The sequence below is a fragment of the Pseudochaenichthys georgianus genome, chromosome 19 (genome assembly GCF_902827115.2).
Source record: "Pseudochaenichthys georgianus chromosome 19, fPseGeo1.2, whole genome shotgun sequence".
Taxonomy (NCBI): domain Eukaryota; kingdom Metazoa; phylum Chordata; class Actinopteri; order Perciformes; family Channichthyidae; genus Pseudochaenichthys; species Pseudochaenichthys georgianus.
In genome coordinates, this window is record NC_047521.1 from 24,186,098 (window position 1) to 24,207,512 (window position 21,415).

The 21,415-nt window shown below is 42.2% G+C and overlaps 1 protein-coding gene across 2 annotated transcripts in view; it reads left to right on the forward strand.

Moving 5' to 3' along the window:
- The window catches only part of trrap (transformation/transcription domain-associated protein), a 117,961-nt gene that overhangs the window by 58,738 nt on the left and 37,808 nt on the right, over window positions 1-21,415 (forward strand). For both annotated transcript variants that reach the window (XM_034107282.2, XM_034107283.2), the window contains 14 exons: window positions 480-679; window positions 1,062-1,183; window positions 3,293-3,506; window positions 4,051-4,230; window positions 4,400-4,546; window positions 5,054-5,173; window positions 8,988-9,275; window positions 10,056-10,193; window positions 10,610-10,722; window positions 11,359-11,494; window positions 14,795-14,986; window positions 18,090-18,285; window positions 20,241-20,359; window positions 20,457-20,603. In XM_034107282.2, coding sequence (XP_033963173.2) covers window positions 480-679; window positions 1,062-1,183; window positions 3,293-3,506; window positions 4,051-4,230; window positions 4,400-4,546; window positions 5,054-5,173; window positions 8,988-9,275; window positions 10,056-10,193; window positions 10,610-10,722; window positions 11,359-11,494; window positions 14,795-14,986; window positions 18,090-18,285; window positions 20,241-20,359; window positions 20,457-20,603 — 2,312 coding nt within the window. The remainder of the gene's footprint in view (window positions 1-479; window positions 680-1,061; window positions 1,184-3,292; window positions 3,507-4,050; window positions 4,231-4,399; window positions 4,547-5,053; window positions 5,174-8,987; window positions 9,276-10,055; window positions 10,194-10,609; window positions 10,723-11,358; window positions 11,495-14,794; window positions 14,987-18,089; window positions 18,286-20,240; window positions 20,360-20,456; window positions 20,604-21,415) is intronic.

Consider the following 21,415-nt stretch of genomic DNA (forward strand, 5'->3'; position numbering starts at 1 on the left):
GGAGATCCTCTCTACAGATACCGTCTGGTTTCACAGGGAACGCTCCTCCGCTCTGGTTCCCACCCTGTATTGTCTCTAAAGCAAACAGATGGCGACCTTGTGCCGTTTTGCTACAAGTTTAAAAAGAGTAGACACTGTCTGAAGCATGGCACTGAGCCTTGTGTGTCACACGGCAAAGGCAGAGAGCTTCACAAATGTCTTTTTTTATTACAAGAATTCATCACGGTTCATTGTCTTCAGTAGATCTATAGAAGTCGGTCTGTAGATGCGTAACTCCTGTTGCTTCTCCGATGGAGGTAATGGCTGTAAGATGCTATCAGGGCTTTAAAATGGCCCCTAATGACTACATCAGGAAACAGACATTTACCCTCCACCAGGCGCAGTTAAAGACCAGAGGCTATCTGACCAGACGGGCTGTTCCCTGTTAGGATTGTGCCTGTATTGCTTATCTAATTAATTTACCTGCTCTGTTCCCATAGTGACCAGTGAGCTGGTGATGCTGAGTCTCGACCTGGTGAAGACTCGCCTGTCAGTCATGAGCATGGAGATGAGGAAGAACTTCATCCAGGTCATCCTCACCTCGCTGATTGAGAAGTCACCTGACCCCAAAATCCTCCGAGCTGTCGTCAAGATCGTGGAGGAGTGGGTGAAGAACAACTCTCCCATGGCGGCCAATCAGGTAACAAGAGACTCTTAAGAAGTCAAACAAATATATAATGCTTTCAAACAAGTATAAAGTTGAGATTCAGCAGATCGTCGCATTGTTTCTTTGATACCAGCAGCAGGTGGGAATCAGGGAAGCGAATCAGCCAAACGTGTGAAACCTTTGGACAAACAACAAGCAAAGCACATTCTCTCAACCCAGCGAGGGACATTAGCATAATACCCTCAGAGGTGTCTTTATTTTCGTTAGCTTTCAAAGGACATGCAGTAAATAATAAATGGCCGAGCTGGACACAGAGATGCGTTTACATTTCCAAACAGATTATCTGTCTTTTGATCCTCGCCCCCTCGGTCACCTTTCCTCTGTGTCTCTTTTCTAATCGACATCTCTCTTCTAGATGCCCAACCTCCGTGAGAAGTCCATCTTGCTGGTGAAGATGATGACCTACATAGAGAAGCGTTTCCCCGATGAACTTGAGTTAAACGGCCAGTTCCTGGACCTCGTTAATTACGTCTACAGGTAATTACCGCCATTCATCACATGGCCAAATGGCCGTGCCGCCGCCGCCGCCGCCTTGCCGCCCTTGCATCCATCTTCACGGAAGGGATGAAGGTCAGGGGGGGGGGGGTGTGAGGCGGGTAAAGACGCGGGAGGTTGGAGCGATGGAAAATGGGGAAGAGGAGGAGGAGGAGGAGGAGGGGGGGGGGGGCGGGCAGTTGGAGTCATTGGTGTTTCATCACTCATCAGAATCAGAACTACTTTTTTTATCTGGAGGAGGTAAGGTTTGATGACAGTTACTTTTTTTTTATTTTAAAGAATTTATACAAATGTAAAAAGTACTTATTTATAGTTATTGCATAATAATTATTTGGGAAACATTTTTAAATAAATATAAAAATAAGAACAAAATATAATATGTAAAAAAAATATAATGATATTAAATTATAGGAGCATTAAATAATTAAAACACATTAAATCAAAGTAAGAATGTGCACTAAAATATAAAATAACAAATAAACATCAGAAGTTTAAATAAATATAACAACAATAATACAAATGTGTTTAAAATATTTGCAGTGGTTCAGATAAGATATTCCTCCTAAGTTAGGGTTTTTCTTTGATTTACTGTAATACATTGTTATTTTTAACTAAGATATTAATGCTGACTTGCACAGTTAAAGAGGCCTTTAGCTGCTGATGGTGATCAAAGCAGAGATGTATTAAGTTAATAAGAAAAAGATGGAGACGTGGCATCGTGCAGAAAGGCTCAGACAGACGGCAGGTAGAGATGGAGACGGATAGATAGCGTGCCAGGCTTTTCCCCAGCGCTACAGCAGTGTGAGGACCAACTCCAGCAGGGGGGGGGGGGGGGGTAGAGGGGAGACACTGCCCCTCATCAAACCTGGCATCGCTTTGTCTTTCCGTCTCTCACACACACACACACACACACACACACACACACACACACACACACACACACACACACACACACACACACACACACACACTTAATCAGCCAAATGCATCCCTCTATCCCTCCACTACATCGGCTCTTCATGTCAGGAGATTTAAGAGGAGCCGTAAAGACATGATGGACAGCGAGTAATGATAATGGAAATGATAAAGCAGCTGTGCCAGAACAATGTGTGATTAAAAGAAATTACAAATAGGGACCACATGCAGCGCTGCCTTTGTTGTTGCTTTTATCCCACCTTCACCGTCTCCTTCTGTTACGTGAATCACACCCAAGAAATGATGTTATTTAAGTGTTTGATGTATGACGGTTTGGGCTATACGAACAGTACATTATCCACAAGTCTAAATATCACCGAATATTCAGTGTTAACTCACACACTTCAGTGATGGTGCACGACACAGCTGTTAAAACATGCTGGCACCTTGTTGCCATGGAATCATTTTTCATGTGCATGTGATATGTTTAGATCCATACACGCCTGCAATATTCGTACATTAGCGCTTAATCACAAACAAGATTGCATTCTGCCAATATGTGGTTTGTGTAATTAGTTTACATTTATGCAGCAAAACAAGAAACATATCCGTAAATATAACTAGTAGTAATTGTAAAGAAAGAAAAACATACATTTTGAGGATTATATTGATTTGCAAATGTTAACAAAAGGACAAAAACATAAAGTCGAGTGCCACTGGGAGTGAGAATTGTCAGTCCAGTTGATGCAGCTTAAAAAAAAGTTACGTAACGAAATGAAGCTCAGAGAAAGGGGAGAGTTTGAAGAGAGGATTTGTAATAATCAACTTTTCAAAGGAAGAATAATTGACCTGAATAAAAGACGTCTGCAGCAGAGATGACGGCTTCAAACTGGCCAAAGGGTCAGCACACATCTATAGAAATACTCAACAATAACTGAATATTACAAGCTTAAAAACTGGCTTTTTTGCAGAGTTTAGGTGCTCCCAATTTGTATTATATTTCTGTGGTCCTTTTAGCTTTTGCGTCACTGCCTGCTCAGTGACTGCTGTACAAATGGATGAAGTGTTTTATTATCAAAAGAAGTCAGTGTTCAGCTGTCATCATCATCACATAGTTACATTGTGTACGAGTCAGCATGTGGGCTCTGTCTGATAAATGTTTTGCCCGTTATCCAGGGATGAGAGCCTTTCAGGAAGTGACATCACGTCCAAGTTGGAGCCCGCCTTCCTCTCGGGGCTCCGCTGCACTCAGCCGCTGATCAGAGCCAAGTTCTTCGAGGTGTTCGACTCCTCCATGAAGCGGCGCGTCTACGAGCGGCTGCTCTACATCTGCTGCTCTCAGAACTGGGAGGCCATGGGCAGCCACTTCTGGATCAAACAGTGCATCGAGGTACACAAAGAGCTGCACAACGATGGACGAGTGCAATGTTTCCTTAAAGGAAGCCCTGATATGCTTTTGGTGGTTTTCCCTTTCCTGTAGTTTGACATTAAAAAGGTATATAACGTACCTTTTTAAACATGTCAACATGTCACAGTAGAGCCACAAAATACAACTATGAGAAACATATGTCCCCTTTTTAACGGCTAGATATGTGAAAATATCATGCTATATTTTTATTTTGGTACTCCAGAGAAGTCCTGGCTACAAATCCGATCCTACAGACTTCATTAAAAGTCCTTGTTTGGTACAGATAATAATCTTTAATATGTGTTTTAAGGATAATGAGAATAGTGATGTAAAACGGATCAATCCCTTGAATGTTGTGAATCATATCGAAAGTAAAATAGTTATTACTAAGGACATAATTCTCCATCTTATGTTCCTTTTATCTGTGATGTTTTACCTTCACACTCACAGTTAGAGTTGGACAGTGTGTTCCTATGTACAATACTTTTTTGATATTGTAACTACTGTGTGTGTTCGTTCTTATCAGCTGCTGCTGGCGGTGTGTGAGCGAAACACCATCATCGGCACCAGCTGCCAGGGCTCCATGCTGCCGTCAATTACCAATGTCATCAACCTCGCCGACAGCCACGACCGCGCCGCCTTCGCCATGGCAACGCATGTCAAGCAGGAGCCACGTGAGAGAGAGAACAGTGAGACCAAGGAGGAGGTGAGACACACACACACACACACACAAAATACACGTTTACCAACATGAATGACAATTTTATCGCTTGGTGTGTTACCAAATGTTGACCTGAGAAAAAGTGAAAGTATTGCTTCTTTGCTGCCGAAGTTTTCTGACAATACACACTTCCTTCTCTTCTCTTGTCTGGCAGGATGTGGAGATAGACATAGAGTTGGCACCAGGTGATCAAACGGCCATCCCAAAGAGTAAGGAGCAGGCGGAGAAAGACGCAGGAAACCAGCTTCACATGCTGACAAACCGCCATGACAAGTTCCTCGACTCACTACGGGAGGTCAAGGTACGTTTGTCTTTCTAAATCTGATCTGTTCTACAGTGAACTGAGGGGCTGACGAAACGGCAGGGATTGATTTATCTAACTGTTGTGGAGTTTCCAGAATGACCCTAATTACCCAGGGGCTACTATAAAAGATATTGAACATCATATTCATAAAAAAACGGTTTCAATGTATGCTGTGCAGAAGTTTTTCATGATCCAGAAACATGCTGCTTTAATTCTTGCCATCAAATAAAACTCGATTTAACCTGGAAGTTTATTCGAATACAATTAACCACCCAGTACGAAAGTAAATCAGCAGACACGGATCCAGAGCCTTGCTGAGTCAGCAGCTGTCTGTTTCAACAGTACCATCACTACAGTCACATGCTTTTAACACATGGCAATACTTATGTTGATGTATAATGTTTTTATGACGTTTGTGTTTTGTCTTTGCTTTTGTACAGCCCTTTGAGGCATTTCTTGTGATTGTGGGCTATAATACATTTCGATTTTATGTATTTCTTTCAGACGGGGGCTCTGCTGAACGCTCTGGTGCAGCTCTGCCACATCTCCACCCCGCTGGCTGAGAAGACCTGGGTTCAGCTCTTCCCTCGCCTCTGGAAGATCCTCTCCGACAGGCAGCAGCATGTGAGTACAACTTACTGGCATTTATCTAGTAACACCCAGAGTATACAAGCAAGTAGAGCTGGTGACTTCAGCTGGATACAAATCAAAGTGTATTTATATAGCCCAATATCACGAAACATGTTTGTCTCAGTGGGCTTTACAGATTAACAAACACGAATGAAAGTATTACAAGAGTATAATAAAAACACAAGATAACACAAAGTTGGTTCGAAAGAAAGGGAGCTTGTTAGGGAACAAGCTCTAATCTACTTTTAAGGACTCTCTGAACCACTAAAAGTATATCAAAAGTATATTAATATAATGTACCAATTAGTTTGAAGCTTCATCCATGACGTTGACATTCAAATGCCAAACCAACATTTGAATTTGAATATTTAAACCCTGTATTTCTGCTTAGTAGCAGATTTAGATTAGGCTACACTCATATTATTAGTATCATACTATTAGGAGAATTATATAGCAGTTTTGTAAAGACCAAAATTCAACATTTTTAATGATGAAGTCATTTCCAAAATGCTTGAAAAACTCTTCCCTACCACTTTATATCTACTATGTTTTCTGCCATGTTTTTGGGGGGGTTTGCCTTTTCAAATGTTCACTGCGTGTCGTAGTGACATATTATATTAAAGGGGACCTATCATGCAAAATGCACTTTTGTACGTCTTTTATACATGAAAAGTGTCAGAAAACACAACCCTCTCTCTTTTCCTCCGTACCCAAATCTCTAAAAAAGGGGCTGCAACGGAGCTGATACAGATTTGAATTTTTCTGACGTCAGCAAAGGGGTGCGCCGCCTATATGGGCAACTCTCCACCTATCAGGGAGGTTGGGCCACGTCCATTGCCGCTCGAAAGCGCTGGAGACGCTGTAGTCCATATGCCAGGCCTGTAGGTGGCGCTGTAGTCTGCCACAAAAGCAGCGAAGAAGACTTCTCTCAGAATCAGCCCTTGCAAAAACAGGGCTGGAAAAGAGCAAATGGAGCGAAATGAGGCATGGCTAAAATGCAGGATCTGTTTGGTATTTAAAAAAAAAAACTTCAGACATGTTTTATATAGGTATGGCCCTACAATATATTATTCAAATATAGAATGATAGGTCCACTTTAAAGAAGAAAAAGACGTAGTCCTTTAATCCGAAGAATCGCTCTGTTCAAATTGAGGATCTTGTTCTAGCATTAAAAAGATTAAGTCGTGAAAAAACTACGTACTTTCAAAACTTCATCATAAAAATCTCAATTGAAGCTTTTGATGTAAAAATGGACATCCTGAGCAACAGGAACCATTACTACAGCATTGTTCTGCTTTAAGGCCCGTCACACCGAACTGACACGTCCCGACGGAACACGACTGTTGTGTCGCCTCACGTCTCTTGGCCACGTTTCGCCCTTGAACACACCGCACAGACTTCAGCCGACGGCCATGTAGCACGTAGGAACTGCGCATGCATGAGTGGCAATAACTCTCCTTACCAGCAGGCGGCGGTAGTGTGCATTCGTCTTTCAAAAGAGGTAACCGGAAGACAGACTGCGTGATACACCGAGAGAAGAAGAACAGACTGCGTGATATAAACAAACAACAAATAGCGTGTGCGTTCCATGTTCACTCTACAGCGAGAAGCTCACGGGGCTTTCCCGAACCTGTGTCGAGAGCTGGAGTTCAATGAAATCTCAAATGTGCCTTCTTAATAGTTTGTTTGGGTCCCTCACTTTCGTTTCGCTTCTCATGCACTGATTCGCTAGCTGAAGGTGTCGGCACGGCCAAAAAGACACGACCGGGCGCGGCACACCAATCTGAGTAGGGCGACAGGACGCTCATCGACGGCCAAAATCGGGTTGGTGTGTCCGGGCCTTTACGTGAATTCATTGATAACTCATGCACTTTACTACCGTCGCAAACTGTCGTTGTACTGTGGAATGAGTATTTGTATCTTGCTTATTTTTTCTCATTGTGTACAAACTCATCAAGTCCCGATTTCCCTTTCAGCATCTTATCAGGCAGAAAGTAAATCTGACCTTGGCCATCCCATTCCTGTCTCAAAACATGCAATTCCACTTAATGAGAACAGATTAATTTATGGTAAATACGGCGATGAGAAAGCACAGAGAGGAAAGCTGTAATGAGTTTAATGAACCAGATGCGTATTGAGTATTTTTGAGACTCGTTGGAAGGCCATGATTTGAAGTGATTGAGCTCTTAAACATGCCGTCAAGATGATATTTTCCTCCTGTGACAGGCACGGAGTCACAAATATGTCACATGTGTTTATCCTGATGCCTGCGTTTCATGCCACTAATACACTTTATGAATTAATGGTGAAGATAGCGTGATTGCTGGTGCTCAGGCGCTACATCTCTGGGGGGATTATGACATGGTGATGATAGAAAAGCATATTCTTCTCGGGAAGGAATTTGATGACTTGTTGGCCTTCTCCACCACCAGGCTAATTAAAGTGACCATCAAGGCATTAATTACACTGAGCCGCGGACGGGCAGTGGAAATTATATTCATTACCAGTTCATCATTTATTTCTGAGTGTGTGTCAGTCATAATTATCAGAGCACCAACTCGGCGGCCATATTTTAAAAGTCTTTATTTCCAAATGTAGCCGTCTGAGAGGCTCTGATTGCGTAGAGCAGGGGTCGGCGACCTTTTTGATATGAAGTGCCATATAAAAATAAAATTGGGATCGGTGTGCCGAGTAGGGCTGCTCGATTATGGCAAGAATCATAATCTCGATTATTTGGGTCAATAATTGATATCACGATTATTAAAAACGATTATCCATTTACTTTGAAAACATCAATTTATTGGAGAAAAAATGTTTTCACGTTATGTTTTTAACAGTTGATTACCCTGAACTTTAAGTATAATTCAACAGCAAAACCAATAAAAAATAATAATAATATAAATAATAATAATTTAAAAATGATCGTTTTGTTGTTTTCGTAATCGTTGCAAGCCATAATCGTAATTGCGATTGAAATACGATTAATTGAGCAGCCCTAGTGCCGAGGATCATGAACTGTCAACGGGAGGGCGGAGGGAGCCTCGCTGCGGGGAAGCAGTGTGTGGACCTCTTTCACCTGTCAGCGCAACTTACATGATGCGGTTTAAACAAATTTAAATAATTGGTTTAAACGGCATAATAATAATTAATGACGACCGTCGGTTCTGTGATTCTCCAGAACACACAGATGGCCAGTCCGCCCCTGTGTGTAGCACACAGAGGAAAACGGCAGAAAGTCGCCTGGAGTTAAAGAGAGCGGGGCTGCGTTGCGTGCATGGCTTCCTTCTGCAGGTAACGGGGAGACGCGCTCTGGCGGCGGGCTCGGTCAGGATCCGAAAATAAAATTGTAATATTTTGCACCCTTCTTCCACTTATTCCTACTGTGCCACTGGTTACGGTGCCGCGGGCCAGGGGTTGCCGACCCCTGGCGTAGAGGAACTAAATAATGCTTTATTTACTAAAACAAGACATATACACTGACAATAAAAAAATTAAAATGATACAAATTAAGTTAATAATATATAAATGAAGAGGTAAGTAAATTAACAATTAAAGTTTAAACCAAATACCAGTAAGAGTTATATTTTTGGCACATTTCTGTATTTAGCATCATTTTGGAAGTGTTTATTGTTTGTCACTTCCCAGCCACGAACCTCTCTTCTTCCAGTTTCTTACCATGTCTCTGTTACTGGAAAAGGGCATCACATTGCATCCCATACATGCAACAAAATGCCTTTATCAATATGCCGTATCAGTGCAATGCCACTTAAGTGAAACTGTGTATTTGATGCTCTCTCTCCCCCTCCAGGCTCTGTCTGGAGAGATGAGCCCCTTCCTGTGCAGCGGCAGCCACCAGGCGCAGAGGGACTGTCAGCCCAGCGCCCTCAACTGCTTCGTGGAGGCCATGTCTCAGTGCGTACCCCCCATCCCCATCCGCCCCTGTGTGCTGAAGTATCTGGGGAAGACTCACAACCTGTGGCTGCGCTCCACCCTGATGCTGGAGCAGCAGGCCTTCGAGAAGGGCCTCAGCCTGCACAGCAAACCCAAGCAGAGCACCGAGTTCTACGAGCAGGAGAGCATCACACCCCCGCAACAGGTAATGTGTTTGGATATTGAGTTATTTGGGCCGTCACCACTAATATTTATGAACTTGACAATGCTAAAACAATGTGAAGATGAGGAGGACGTTCAGCCACAGACTCGTCCCTCCTCGGCACAGCACCAAGCGCCTGGGACAGTCCTTTGTGCCTGTAGCCATCAGGCTGCACAATCAAGGGCTAAGAAAGTAACCAGGACTGTTCAAACATAACACCTGCACTGTTTTACAAGACTTTAACCTCAAAGTCAGCTTTATTGTCAAGAATTCTACATGTTGTACATCCAGAAATATCGTTTCTCGAGGTCCTACAGTGTGACATATATATATATACATCAAACGACAAAAAGGGCCTAGATAACCGGGGTATACAGTTTAAAATGTTAATAATATGTTAATGTTAAACCTGCACTCTCATCTGCACACAAATATATTTAACATGTTCATACAAATGCACAACTTTTTACTGTGACATCTTGTTTCAATAGTTACTTTATTTTTGCTGTATTATTATTTTATTTTCTATTTTTTCTTTATTTTGACCCCGTGTGAATCCTGTTTCATTCTGACACCGTTGCTGCTATAAACGCCTGCATTTCCCCATGGGGATAAACAAAGTTCCGTCTTAGTATTTTTTTTAGATGGCAAAGCCTCGTTGCAAATAACTGCTTATATGATATAAAGTTGTATTTTCTTGTCATGTTTAAAATGGACTCATTAACAAAAAGTGCCCTGATTCAATCTACAGTTTCCTTAACCTTATGTTCTCCCTCTCTGCAGGAGATCCTGGACTCCTTGGCAGAGCTCTACTCTCTGCTCCAGGAGGAGGACATGTGGGCCGGTCTGTGGCAGAAGAGGTGCAAGTTCCCTGAGACCGCCACTGCCATCGCCTACGAGCAACACGGCTTCTTTGAACAGGTGAGAGAAAGCTCGAAAAAAAGCCACGTTAAAATATACAATATTTATGATTCTATTAAACACAGTTTAAATGTATTGGGCTCACCAAACAATTCAGATACAGTTTATTGAGTAAAATATATATAATTGTAATAAGGTGCTGCAGAGTTTGACCCACATATCGTATTTTCCCAGCAGCCTCAGTCCCTGCAGATTAATCCCACCTCCATGAATGTGTTATTTAACTTTATGGGCTGTAATTTGCGTGGCAGTTAAATGATATTGAGTTTCACTAAGAGGTGTTTTTTAATCTTTTATCGGGCCCATTTATATATAAAAATGTTGCCGATAGTTAAACCATGCTGGAATGTTCCACTGATCTTTTCACTAGCTTAAAAAAAAACGTGCATTTAAATGTTACGCGTGTGTGTGTTCAGGCCCAGGAGAGCTACGAGAAGGCCATGGAGAAGGCGAGGAAAGATCACGAGAGGACCAACGTCTCCCCCGCCATCTTCCCCGAGTACCAGCTGTGGGAGGATCACTGGATACGGTGAGACACATCGTGCTTCTGCTTTAATACCCTCATATATATACCGCGCACCATTGATCGTTCAAACTAGATCACATTGATTATATTTGAAGGAGTTATTCAGCAGGGAATACAGAAACCACTATTAGAAGAATGGAATGACTTCCTTTATGATATGTACATTTTTACTTTTAGAATCTGTCCATGTCATCTTTTTCTTTGCTGGCTTAAATCAAATGTGTCTGCATATATGGATGCTGTTTCTGGGAAGATGTGTTTCAGGCAACCTCCCTGCAGAACCAAATCACTCTCCCAGCTAGGGCTGCACGATATCGTAAAAAACGGACATTGCGATATATATATTTTCCCCTGCTATAAATATTGCGATATGAAAAAATACAGGAATTTAAGAAAATACCGTTTTTTTGTCCGCAAACCGTCCTTTGTTGGACTTTAATGCTCTACAATTGGTATTCTTCTAACTATATTTAACTGGATGAAGGATTTTAGTCAACTAGGGCTGCTCAGTTAATCGTATTTTAATTGCAATTACGATTTTGGCTTGCAACGATTATGAAAACAACATAATCGAAATAAAACGATTATTTATTTTTTATTTTCTTATCTTACGTACGCCTTGACTTTTCATCTCCACAGCTGTTCTAAGGAGTTGAACCAGTGGGAACCTCTGACTGAATACGGCCAATCCAAAGGCCACTCAAACCCTTATCTCATGCTGGAGTGTGCCTGGAGGGTTTCCAACTGGGCCGCCATGAAGGAGGCTCTGGTGCAGGTGAGAAGTGCTCAGTCCCCATGTACAGCATATATTCATGTATGGATTCCTCGTCTCATAAAACACACGACAGAAGTGCTCTCACTGTCTCCCAGGAGCTGCAGACACCCTTTTTTCTGTCAACAGTTTGACCGAAAATAGAAAGTACGACCACAAGTTCCTCGCTAACACAATCACAGACACAGCGGAGCCTCTGGGGTTGAACTCAGTGAACCAGAGCCTCAGCTTTATTTCTGTGTTCCGGTACAGTGCTGTATATTAAGCGCAGACTTGTGTCAGCAGATGGTAACTTGATATTCTCCTGCCCCTCAACTCCCACAGGGGGAAGAGTGGCCGTAAAGAAATGGAAACGCAGCTAGCTGTTAATGTATTTGCCTAAAACAAATTGTAGACGGGTGGGCAGCGCGTGATAGGACCTGACACATAACAAATACTCCTGCTTTGCTCTTTCAAGCAGACTTGGAACCAATCCATTGAGCCGCTCTGTCCTAAAGGTGACACCTCATTAAATTGTCTGGATGGCAGCAGCAGCTCCGCTTTACCTCCATGTTTCATTCCTTCCTCCTTCTGTGTAGCCATTTCTTTCTTTTGTTCTTCCATCCCTCGCTCCGCACTTCTGGTTTTAGCGCTTAATATTTACGACAACTGTGACTGAATAATTACCCGGGCATCTGCTGCGGGGTGATTTGTTTTATGGAGAGGAGAGGAGCGAGGCTTTCAGTCGCCGCTCACGAGCTCTGAGAGAAAGTCCAAATGTCCCCCCTTTCAATTAAAGCTTCCTCTTGATAAGGGCAGCTCTGTCTCCAGGATATTCATCAAGTGTCACCTCCTGATAAGTGTGCTCTGACCTATAACTGTAATTCTCTCTGGCATCGGAAGAGCATACGCAAACACTCGCATATTAGCCTGTTTGCCAGTCCTATTGAGAACCCTGAAATGTCGAGTACACCAACGTTTACTGTTAGAAATGTATCGTACGCGTCCCCATCACATAGAAACTACCAGATGCTAACTTGTATATGTTGGGCAATTTGCACAATTAGCATAATATTAGCATTAATTAGCATATGCAGACAATAGTTTCAAAATGGTTTGGCCGATTCGGACACTTTTGGTGTGGTTTTTGATGTTATTCACGGTGTTGATTCAATTTCTGACATTCTCAAGATAAAAAATGGCAGCTTGATTCAGAAAGTGGCCATGTTTGTACTCCCAGTGGGCCGATTGTGGGGGACTCTAAAGGACATTATTGATCATATAAATGTCAGAAATTGATTCAACATCCTAAACATCCTGAGAGACCACCCCCAAATCGGCCAAGCCCTTTTTCTTCTATTGTCTGCATATGCTAATGAATGCAACACTGTTAATTGAGGCAGTTTCTATGTGCTGGAGACCCGTACTATACATTTCTGACATAACGCTTTGGGGCACTCAACATTTACAGGTTCACACTGCTGGCAAGCACGTTCTCACTTTCTTTCATTTCTACCCGTTCCCTCTCTTACCCCTCTGTCCTTCTCTCCTCGAACCGATACTCACAAACTGCAGGTGACAAAGCAGCCCCCTCCAGGCTATTGTTTGTTTATTGTTAATGCACTCAGGGTTTTAATCAATAGCTGAGCCTTTGCCTCTCCTCCGCCTGCGTGTCAGACTCGTCAGGTTGATTTGTCATTAGCACAAAAGTCCTGCTGAAACCATTCAGAGAAGGAATTGCAAACAACAATATTGTGTGTTAGTGCTAAATTATGCAAGGGAAGTGTGATAGGCTCTTTCCCCTCGGATGTTTTCATTTAATTAAAACGACCACACTCCCAGCGCTGTGAAGAATGTGTCTGCTTGACATCATGCGGACAAACACGCACGGGGAAACAGAACAACAACAACAGCAGCTGTGTATCAGTTTGAGTGTTTTAATCTTTTCTCGCTGCAACTAACATCGACTGTCTGCCAGTGATTAAGGTTTTTATTTAAATGGTAATGTACAGCTTCATCCCCAACAACACAACTTAGATGCAAAACTTTTGAACAAAGCAAAACAATGATTTGAAAAAGCTGTATAATGACATCATTATTATATATTAGAGTGTTTGTCCTGTCCATATCTGATCTCTATCCTGTGTGCTACCAGTATGGATTCTGCAGGAAAACTGATCGATTGCTTCGTATCCTAGAAAAGCAAGATTAAGCTGTTGTTTGCAAACACAATTACAACTAAATTGCATAAAGACTGCAGATGGGAGAATAGGTGAAAAGACTGATGAGAGAAACAAAGAAATTGCTAAACTTTTAACTATCGTTTTTCACGGTGCATCAAGTATTGACAACCAGCAGAAGTAGTACGTGCTCATAACATACAGAAAGATACATAACAAGACAACAAGTAGGAAAAGAGACAAGTGGGAAGAATAGTGTGCTATTTTATCACCTTGGGGACACAGAGTCTGGCCAATCGGGTGTAAAAAGGAAAGTTTTCAATAAGTATCTAAATGGTCCAAAGAGGTTGTGTTCTACAGTCTGCCTGAATGTAGTCATGGCGTAGGTGTGTCGTGTGATTCTGTGGAGTTTATTGATGGCATCCCGTCGGGTTAGACGTCATCTGAACAGGACATCGCACACTCACTGCTTGATAGCCATGAAGGTCCGTTTACGCCGGTTATTAAACAACATCGTTATGGGGAAATGCAAGTCTGCGTCCAAATGGTTGCAAGATAAGGAGGAAGGACAATCAATACTGTATATAGTCAATGTGAGGTAAAGTGTGTCGCCAAGGTAACCGGTTAAAACTCCAAGTGGCGATGAGGTCTTAAAATGTGTGGGAAGGGTCTTAAAAAAGGTCTTGAAAGGTTTTACATTTGACTTCAGGATTCCTGCATACACCCTGTTTATGCTCCTCCTAAATATACACTAGCAAAACTCCCATTTTAAATAATAAATATAGATAAACATTCCTGTTATCTTGCGATATACTGATTTATATAAATATCACCGCAATAAACCGTATTTAATTTAGTCTTAATTTACATTATTTAATTTCATATTCTGTTCTTGTACATATCCCATATTCTATTGACGTGTATATATATAGACTTGTTGCTCTATTTGTAATGTTTGTATTTTATTATATATGTTGCATTGTTGGAGGAGCGCAGGTCAGAAGAATGTCATTGCCATTTCTCCACTGTATCTTTGTGGATATGACAAGAACACCTTTGACTCTTTGAATTTCCGTCAGCAGCCGTATTCTTACGCATCATCTCACCGTGACCCGGGTATATTAACATTCTGGTTGTGTTTCAGGTGGAGCTGAGCTGTCCTAAGGAGATGGCGTGGAAGGTGAACATGCACCGCGGCTACCTGGCCATCTGCCACCCGGAGGAGCAGCAGCTGAACTTCATCGAGCGGCTGGTGGAGATGGCCTCCAGCCTGGCCATCCGGGAGTGGAGGCGGCTGCCGCACATCGTGTCCCACGTGCACACGCCGCTGCTGCAGGTCAGTACCCGCTCTGCAGTCTCTGTTCAAGCTTTTAGAAAAACAACTGAAGATGTATCTTTTTACATTGGCTTTCGTTTATACTTGAGATGTTTGTTCTGTTCTTATGTTTGGTCCTTTCGGGACTCTGCGTGGACTGTTTTGTTTTTATGTTGTATTATATATTTATTTCTTTGCTTCTAGGATCAAATATACCTGTTTTTAGTCCAGAAAACAGATATAAGTGTTCATTTTGTATTTTATAGTACATGCATATATTCAGGGTGTGTTTCTCAATGTCGAGTAAAGTTGCTCCAGAGCCACTATTTCAAGCATACTACGTCATCGAGAGCCGCCGAAGTACTGTTCCAATGTCCGGCATGTACCGAGCCCGGCGTACTTCGTAGTGAGACATTTCGAGGCTGCACATGTGTAGACTCCGCAGTCTTAAAATCCCCACAATGCTTTGCACACGGACCAATTTCCCCAAATCTGTGGTGGTAAATGCCTCTCATATGACGCACACCTGCACACTTGCTCGCCTGTTCCACTCTTCATTTTCCGAATGCCAGGAAGGATTCTTGCCTCACTTCTGAAGCAAGTGACTCAGACATGTGCTACCAAGGAAGCGTACTCGAGATTGAGAAACACCAGGGTCTGTTGAAAAAACCGAGTAGTTTAGGACCATCAGATTAACAAAAAGGGGTTTCACAAAAAAACGAAATGCAACTTGAATTTTTTTATTATTTTTTTTTTTAATTATTATTTATAATTGTTTTTACTATTATTATTATTATATATTTTTTTCGAATTATTTTCTGCAGAAATATGCTAATACCAATCTATGATTACGATAAGTGATGACCGTTCCTGTGAAGTGAGTGAAGTCCTGAAGTGTCCCAAAGCTTAGAACTGTTTTTACAACCTGCCCCTCAAAGAAGGAGCTTCAGTCAGCTGTAAATACGTGACTACAGACGGTGTGAGTGTGTAGGGGTCAGTGTGAAGAGTTGCATGTCAAAGGTCATCAGTAGCCCGGAGAAGCCGCCCTCTCGCACTTCATTTTGTAGAAATTGTAGATGGATGATTAAAAAAAAAAAATCCAAAGCCTCTTTGAGTCCCCCCGGAGAGATTACAATGGACAGGGGCAAAGATGAAAAAGGCATAGGAGAACATTGAAAAAGGTAGAGTGAACAGAAGAGAGAGACGACGAAGAGGAGGAGGAGGAGGAGGGAAGAAAGAGTTAGTTTAGAATAGCTGTAATTACTTCCCTGCCATCAGATACCATTTGATTAAATACCTGCAGCAGAATTACATTTACATGATGAATGGGACGCTGTGAATACGGGTTAGAAACGGCCATCAGCTGATATTAACAGATAATTGTGAAAAATATTGTATTGCCTAATTAATTTTGTTTTGGGAGATTTGACTCCGGAGCAAGGGGGGGGTTAAGTCTTCAGCACCGCTCCGATTCACTACATTTATCTTTTCAAAATGGGTATTTGAATTGGGGCGACTCCTTTCTTTTCTTGTTGTGTGCAGTCCACTTATTTACCCCCGCAGAAGGAAAACAAGCTATTTATTCCTCCACCCAGCCGAGCGGCCGGTTGCAAATCTCCATCCCCAAACTCTCTACATCTCACATTCACGACGGCACGAGCCTCGGAGAACGAGAAGCCCGGACTCTGCAAATACGGGAGGGTTCAGAAAGCATTTGGATCAAGTTATCATCAAATCCCAGCTCTTAGCGGTGACTGGCGATCACCGGATTATCAGCCGCACGGTCGATGGCGAGGCTCGGCATTAATATTGATTGATGAGCAGTTATAATGGAATGATTGATTATATGTTCACAAAGCGGCTTTGGGCCAATCAATGAGGCTTTCTTTTTCATGGGATAGAAGCCCTCGCTTATCATTTTCACATTTCCCCATATTAGATGGATATATAGATATTGAATTAACGTAGAAAGATTTTCCACTCCAAATTATTTATGTGGCATAAAATCATATCGACGGTTTTTTCAATGATAAAATGTTGTGTGTTTGGGTTTCTTTTAACACACGTTCAATCAAATTGTCCTAAAAAGCGTCCAAAGTTAAGAATAATGGTAAATGTGTTTCGTTAGAAGGGGCTATGAAAGCATTGCGGTTTCTCCGGGTAATGTTAGAGAGGGTTCCGGAGAGGTGTTGGTTGCTTTGATCCATCTCGTTTTTGGAGGCTTTCAGCAGCAGGATTGTTGAGTCTGAAGCCGAGCATCATCTTTAGTCTTCATTTCGGTCATTACCCCGACAGTAACAGTCCTCTTTTTCTCACCCATTTCTTTCTGCCTTTTACTTTTGTTTTGTATTCCTGATGCTTTTACGTCATTTGATCCATTACGGTCACACTCTGTCTTCCTTGCCTTTACCTTTCTTCTTCTTCTTCCTTCTATATACCTCCTCATCCTTGTTCTTCACTTCCTTACACCCACCTGTGCTCCTCCATCCCTTAACTAAAGCCACACCCCAAACGCGTTAAGTTAAGATAGACCTTTGTCGATCCCCGTAGGAAAATGCAGGTGTTTTTACAGAATAGGAGAGGTATCTATTCACACAAGGATAATAATTATAATAGAATAAAATAAATGGGATGTAAAAGAAAAACTACAAGTCCAAGTTCTTCAGAGTTTTTATTGTGATCATCCATCTTTTGTATTATTAAATCAAATTAAACACTTAATTTGCACTAAAAAAACATAGTATTTTTGCAAGCAAAGCCGTATCAGCAACACACCATGAGATATCTAAGTGACCAGTCTCTGTCTGACAGCAGATGGACGTCATGTGTGTTCTGCGGTGATCTATTTGGCTTGCAGCGTACATTTCTGTGTTGACAAAACATTACCAAGATTAAGTGCAGATGCCACACAGTCTGGACCAGATCTTTGTCTCGGAACACCGAATGTTAACTGTAAATGAAAAAGCTAGCCTTTGCAAGCATGCGAAGCATTCGGCTGTAATTCAGCCACCTTGCATGGATCATAAAAGGAGTCAAGTGAGTGTGGTCAAGTCACCCAGACACTATATTAAGACTATAAAAAGGTCAAGAGCTGATTTTTGTTGTACTTTATTTTCCCCTTCAGGCGGCGCAGCAGATCATCGAGCTGCAGGAAGCGGCTCAGATTAATTCGGGGCTGCAGCCGGCGAACCTGGGCCGAAACACCAGCCTCCACGACATGAAGACGGTGGTGAAGACCTGGAGGAACCGCCTGCCCATCGTGTCCGACGACCTGTCCCACTGGAGCAGCATCTTCATGTGGCGCCAGCACCACTACCAAGGTATGTGGTGAAAGTTACCGAGACAAAGCAGTACATAATATACAATGGTGAGGAAACCTTTCCGTTATACTGAAATGAAGACGGTCTTTTAGGGAGTTTATTCTTGCAAGAAGGTAAATCGTTACAGAGTGTCAAGCAGTCTGCAGCGAAGTACAACAGTCAGAAGGTCTGCAGAGGGTCTGATATCCACATTTTCACACCAAGAATAAAAGAGGAGGGGCTAAGACAAAGACAAACAGAAAAGATAAACATACTATATATAGGATTTAGGGATGTCCCGATCACCTTTTTTTGCTCCGATCCGATTCCGATCATTTGATTTTGACAATCTGCCGATACCGTTTTTTCCCGATCTGTATGCAATGCATTAAGAGAGAAAAAAGGTAACAGATAACGGCTGGTCATCCAACGCGATGAATTCAGCTATCTTGGCTGTTATTCTTTTGGCCTTTTCTCTGTTCTGGGGCCGTTTCTCTTTCCTTTTAGAAGTCTCTGAAAGTGTCGGTTGTTTCAGTGCCGTTACCGGAGTGGCCGCTGTGTACTCGCCGTGTTGTTGTTGGTGTTTGTTTCTCAGGTAGCGTATTAGATTGGTCGTGTTGAACGTAGCTCTGTTCTTTCCACCACGCGGAACCTCCGCCTTGCAAACATTGCATCTGGCTGTTACACTGCCTTCGCTTTCAATTTTATAATACTTCCAAACTCCTGACATTTTCTCTGTCCCGACTCCCGAGTCACCAGCTGAACGTAGCCTCTCGTTAGTTTACTGCTGCTATTAGACACTGCGCCGACTCTGTTGCCAGATTTCAGAGAAATAAGCAACCAGGTCTGAAAACAAGCCCAAAAGAAGCAACACATACATGATGTTGTGTCATTTTAAACCAAAACTAAGTCCTCAGGATGACTTAAAGACGTGAACATGGTCATTTTTGTTTTGTAACATTAAATAAAATAAAAAAAATATTTTATAAAAAAAAAAAAATCCCGATCCCCGATTTTTTTTCTCCCGATTCCGATCTTTTTAAAATCACGTGATCGGGGATCGGAGCCGATCAAGTGAAAAGTTCGGATCGGGACATCTCTAATAGGATTCTTTCAAACACATCTTTGAGCAAATGGAGAAACACGTCTGCACTCCACAAAAGGACAAGACCATTAACCGTACAACACTAAATATCCCTAACCCTATTTACGACTCATCTAGGATATTTGCTGCTACCTGTTGAGAGAAATAGCTTGTTAAAGAAGAACAGATGGTGAACTTTAAATGCTCCCTTAGTAGGATACCATTTTCCATACAAGGTACCACACACTCACACACACACACACACACACACACACACACACACACACACACACACATTACTTTGTACTCATTGTACGTTAATGACAGCTTCATGCAGACACTTCCTCAGAATGCTGCTTCCACCAGTTCCAGGAAGAAGTCTCCTTTAAAAGGCCACGAGTTGCAGAACCCCCTCAGGGTCTCTCTGCATTTCCAAAATGTCAGCTCGCTAAGCACTCCCCTCTTTGCTGCAGGACATAACACACACACACACACACACACACACACACACACACACACACACACACACACTCATATTTACCTTGCTCAGTGCTCTCTCCCGCAGTGACTTTGAAACCATACGCAGACGCAGCCACTGCAAAATGTGAGCTCCAACTCACACCGAAGCAGCGCCAATAAAAAATCACTTCCTTTCTACGTGACAGCCTTCAAGCTTATGTTGAAGTGAAGTGGAGTTTTCTTGTTGAAATTCACCACCGTGGCCCATGCGTTGTTCAATACGTGCAGTGTCCCCGATGCCCTCCTCTGCGTTACGACAGCTTTCAGAGAACTAGAACATCCCCAGTTTTTTACATGCTTAACTTCTATTTGCTAACTTCTTCAATTCTGACATCTCGAGCATTCAACCATTGTTTATGTGTGTGTCTAATAGCCATAGTGACGGCGTATGAGACCAACACACAGCACGATCCAAACAACAACAACGCCATGCTGGGAGTTCACGCCTCGGCCTCTGCCATCATTCAGTACGGAAAGATCGGACGCAAACAGGTACTGGTTTTTGCTGTTCGGAGTAAATGTGAATCCTAACCTTCAGACTGTATCGTTCTTAGATCCTGTGGTAATTGTGTTTTTGATCCCCCCCCAGGGTCTGGTGAATGTGGCGCTGGATATTCTGAGTCGTATCCACACGATTCCCACCGTGCCCATCGTGGACTGCTTCCAGAAGATCAGACAGCAGGTCAAATGTTACCTGCAGCTGGCGGGCGTCATGGGCAAGAACGAGTGCATGCAGGTACAGTGGGAACTCTCTACTCGACTATAATATATACTTTCAATTAGAGAATCGCATTTATTTGCTTACTTACTATCTTACTTGCTAACTTGTTTATTTGTTTATTTATGTGTTTGACCATTGCAGTGAATATGCATGCATTTACAGGCATTAAAAGTAGGGCTACACAATTTTAGAAAAAATAAATGATTGCAAATATAAATTGAGTGATACAGCAATGCCGATTTGCGACATCGTGGGAAATTAAATATTTGTATTACTATGATTATTTATTTTTTTCAAGATTGGTGTCATTCAAAAATGTTATTAACCCCGCCGTTTCTAGCCATCTCCACAACACCTCATCGAAAACGTATTTTGACTTCACTAAATATTGCTCCTACTGCAATTTGGGTACAGCGCTAGTCCATATTACAATTTGTATGAATTCTGCCGCCCTAATTAAAACCCTATAGATGATGCTTTGCTAATGAAAACATGTTTATTCAGAATACTTTCCATAATAACAGCAATAGTTGTAGCCTCAATACGTGTACGCCCCAGGGTTGTTTGCTGGAACTCATAATTAATAACACTTTACAAATGCCAGTGTGTTAACGAGTGTGTTTGTCATGTTTAAAATCACTCTCGGTTTTATAAGCTTGTAAGTAACTCATTAAATATTTTATTAGCAAGATCACTCTCCACAGAGTTTGTACCAATCTAATTACGGCTGTTCCAAACGTGATAAATATATCGTGCCCATGCAACACCTTCACCATAATGCCGCCGTGCAGCTGCTCGGACCCTGATTCAATTTGAAATATCTACTG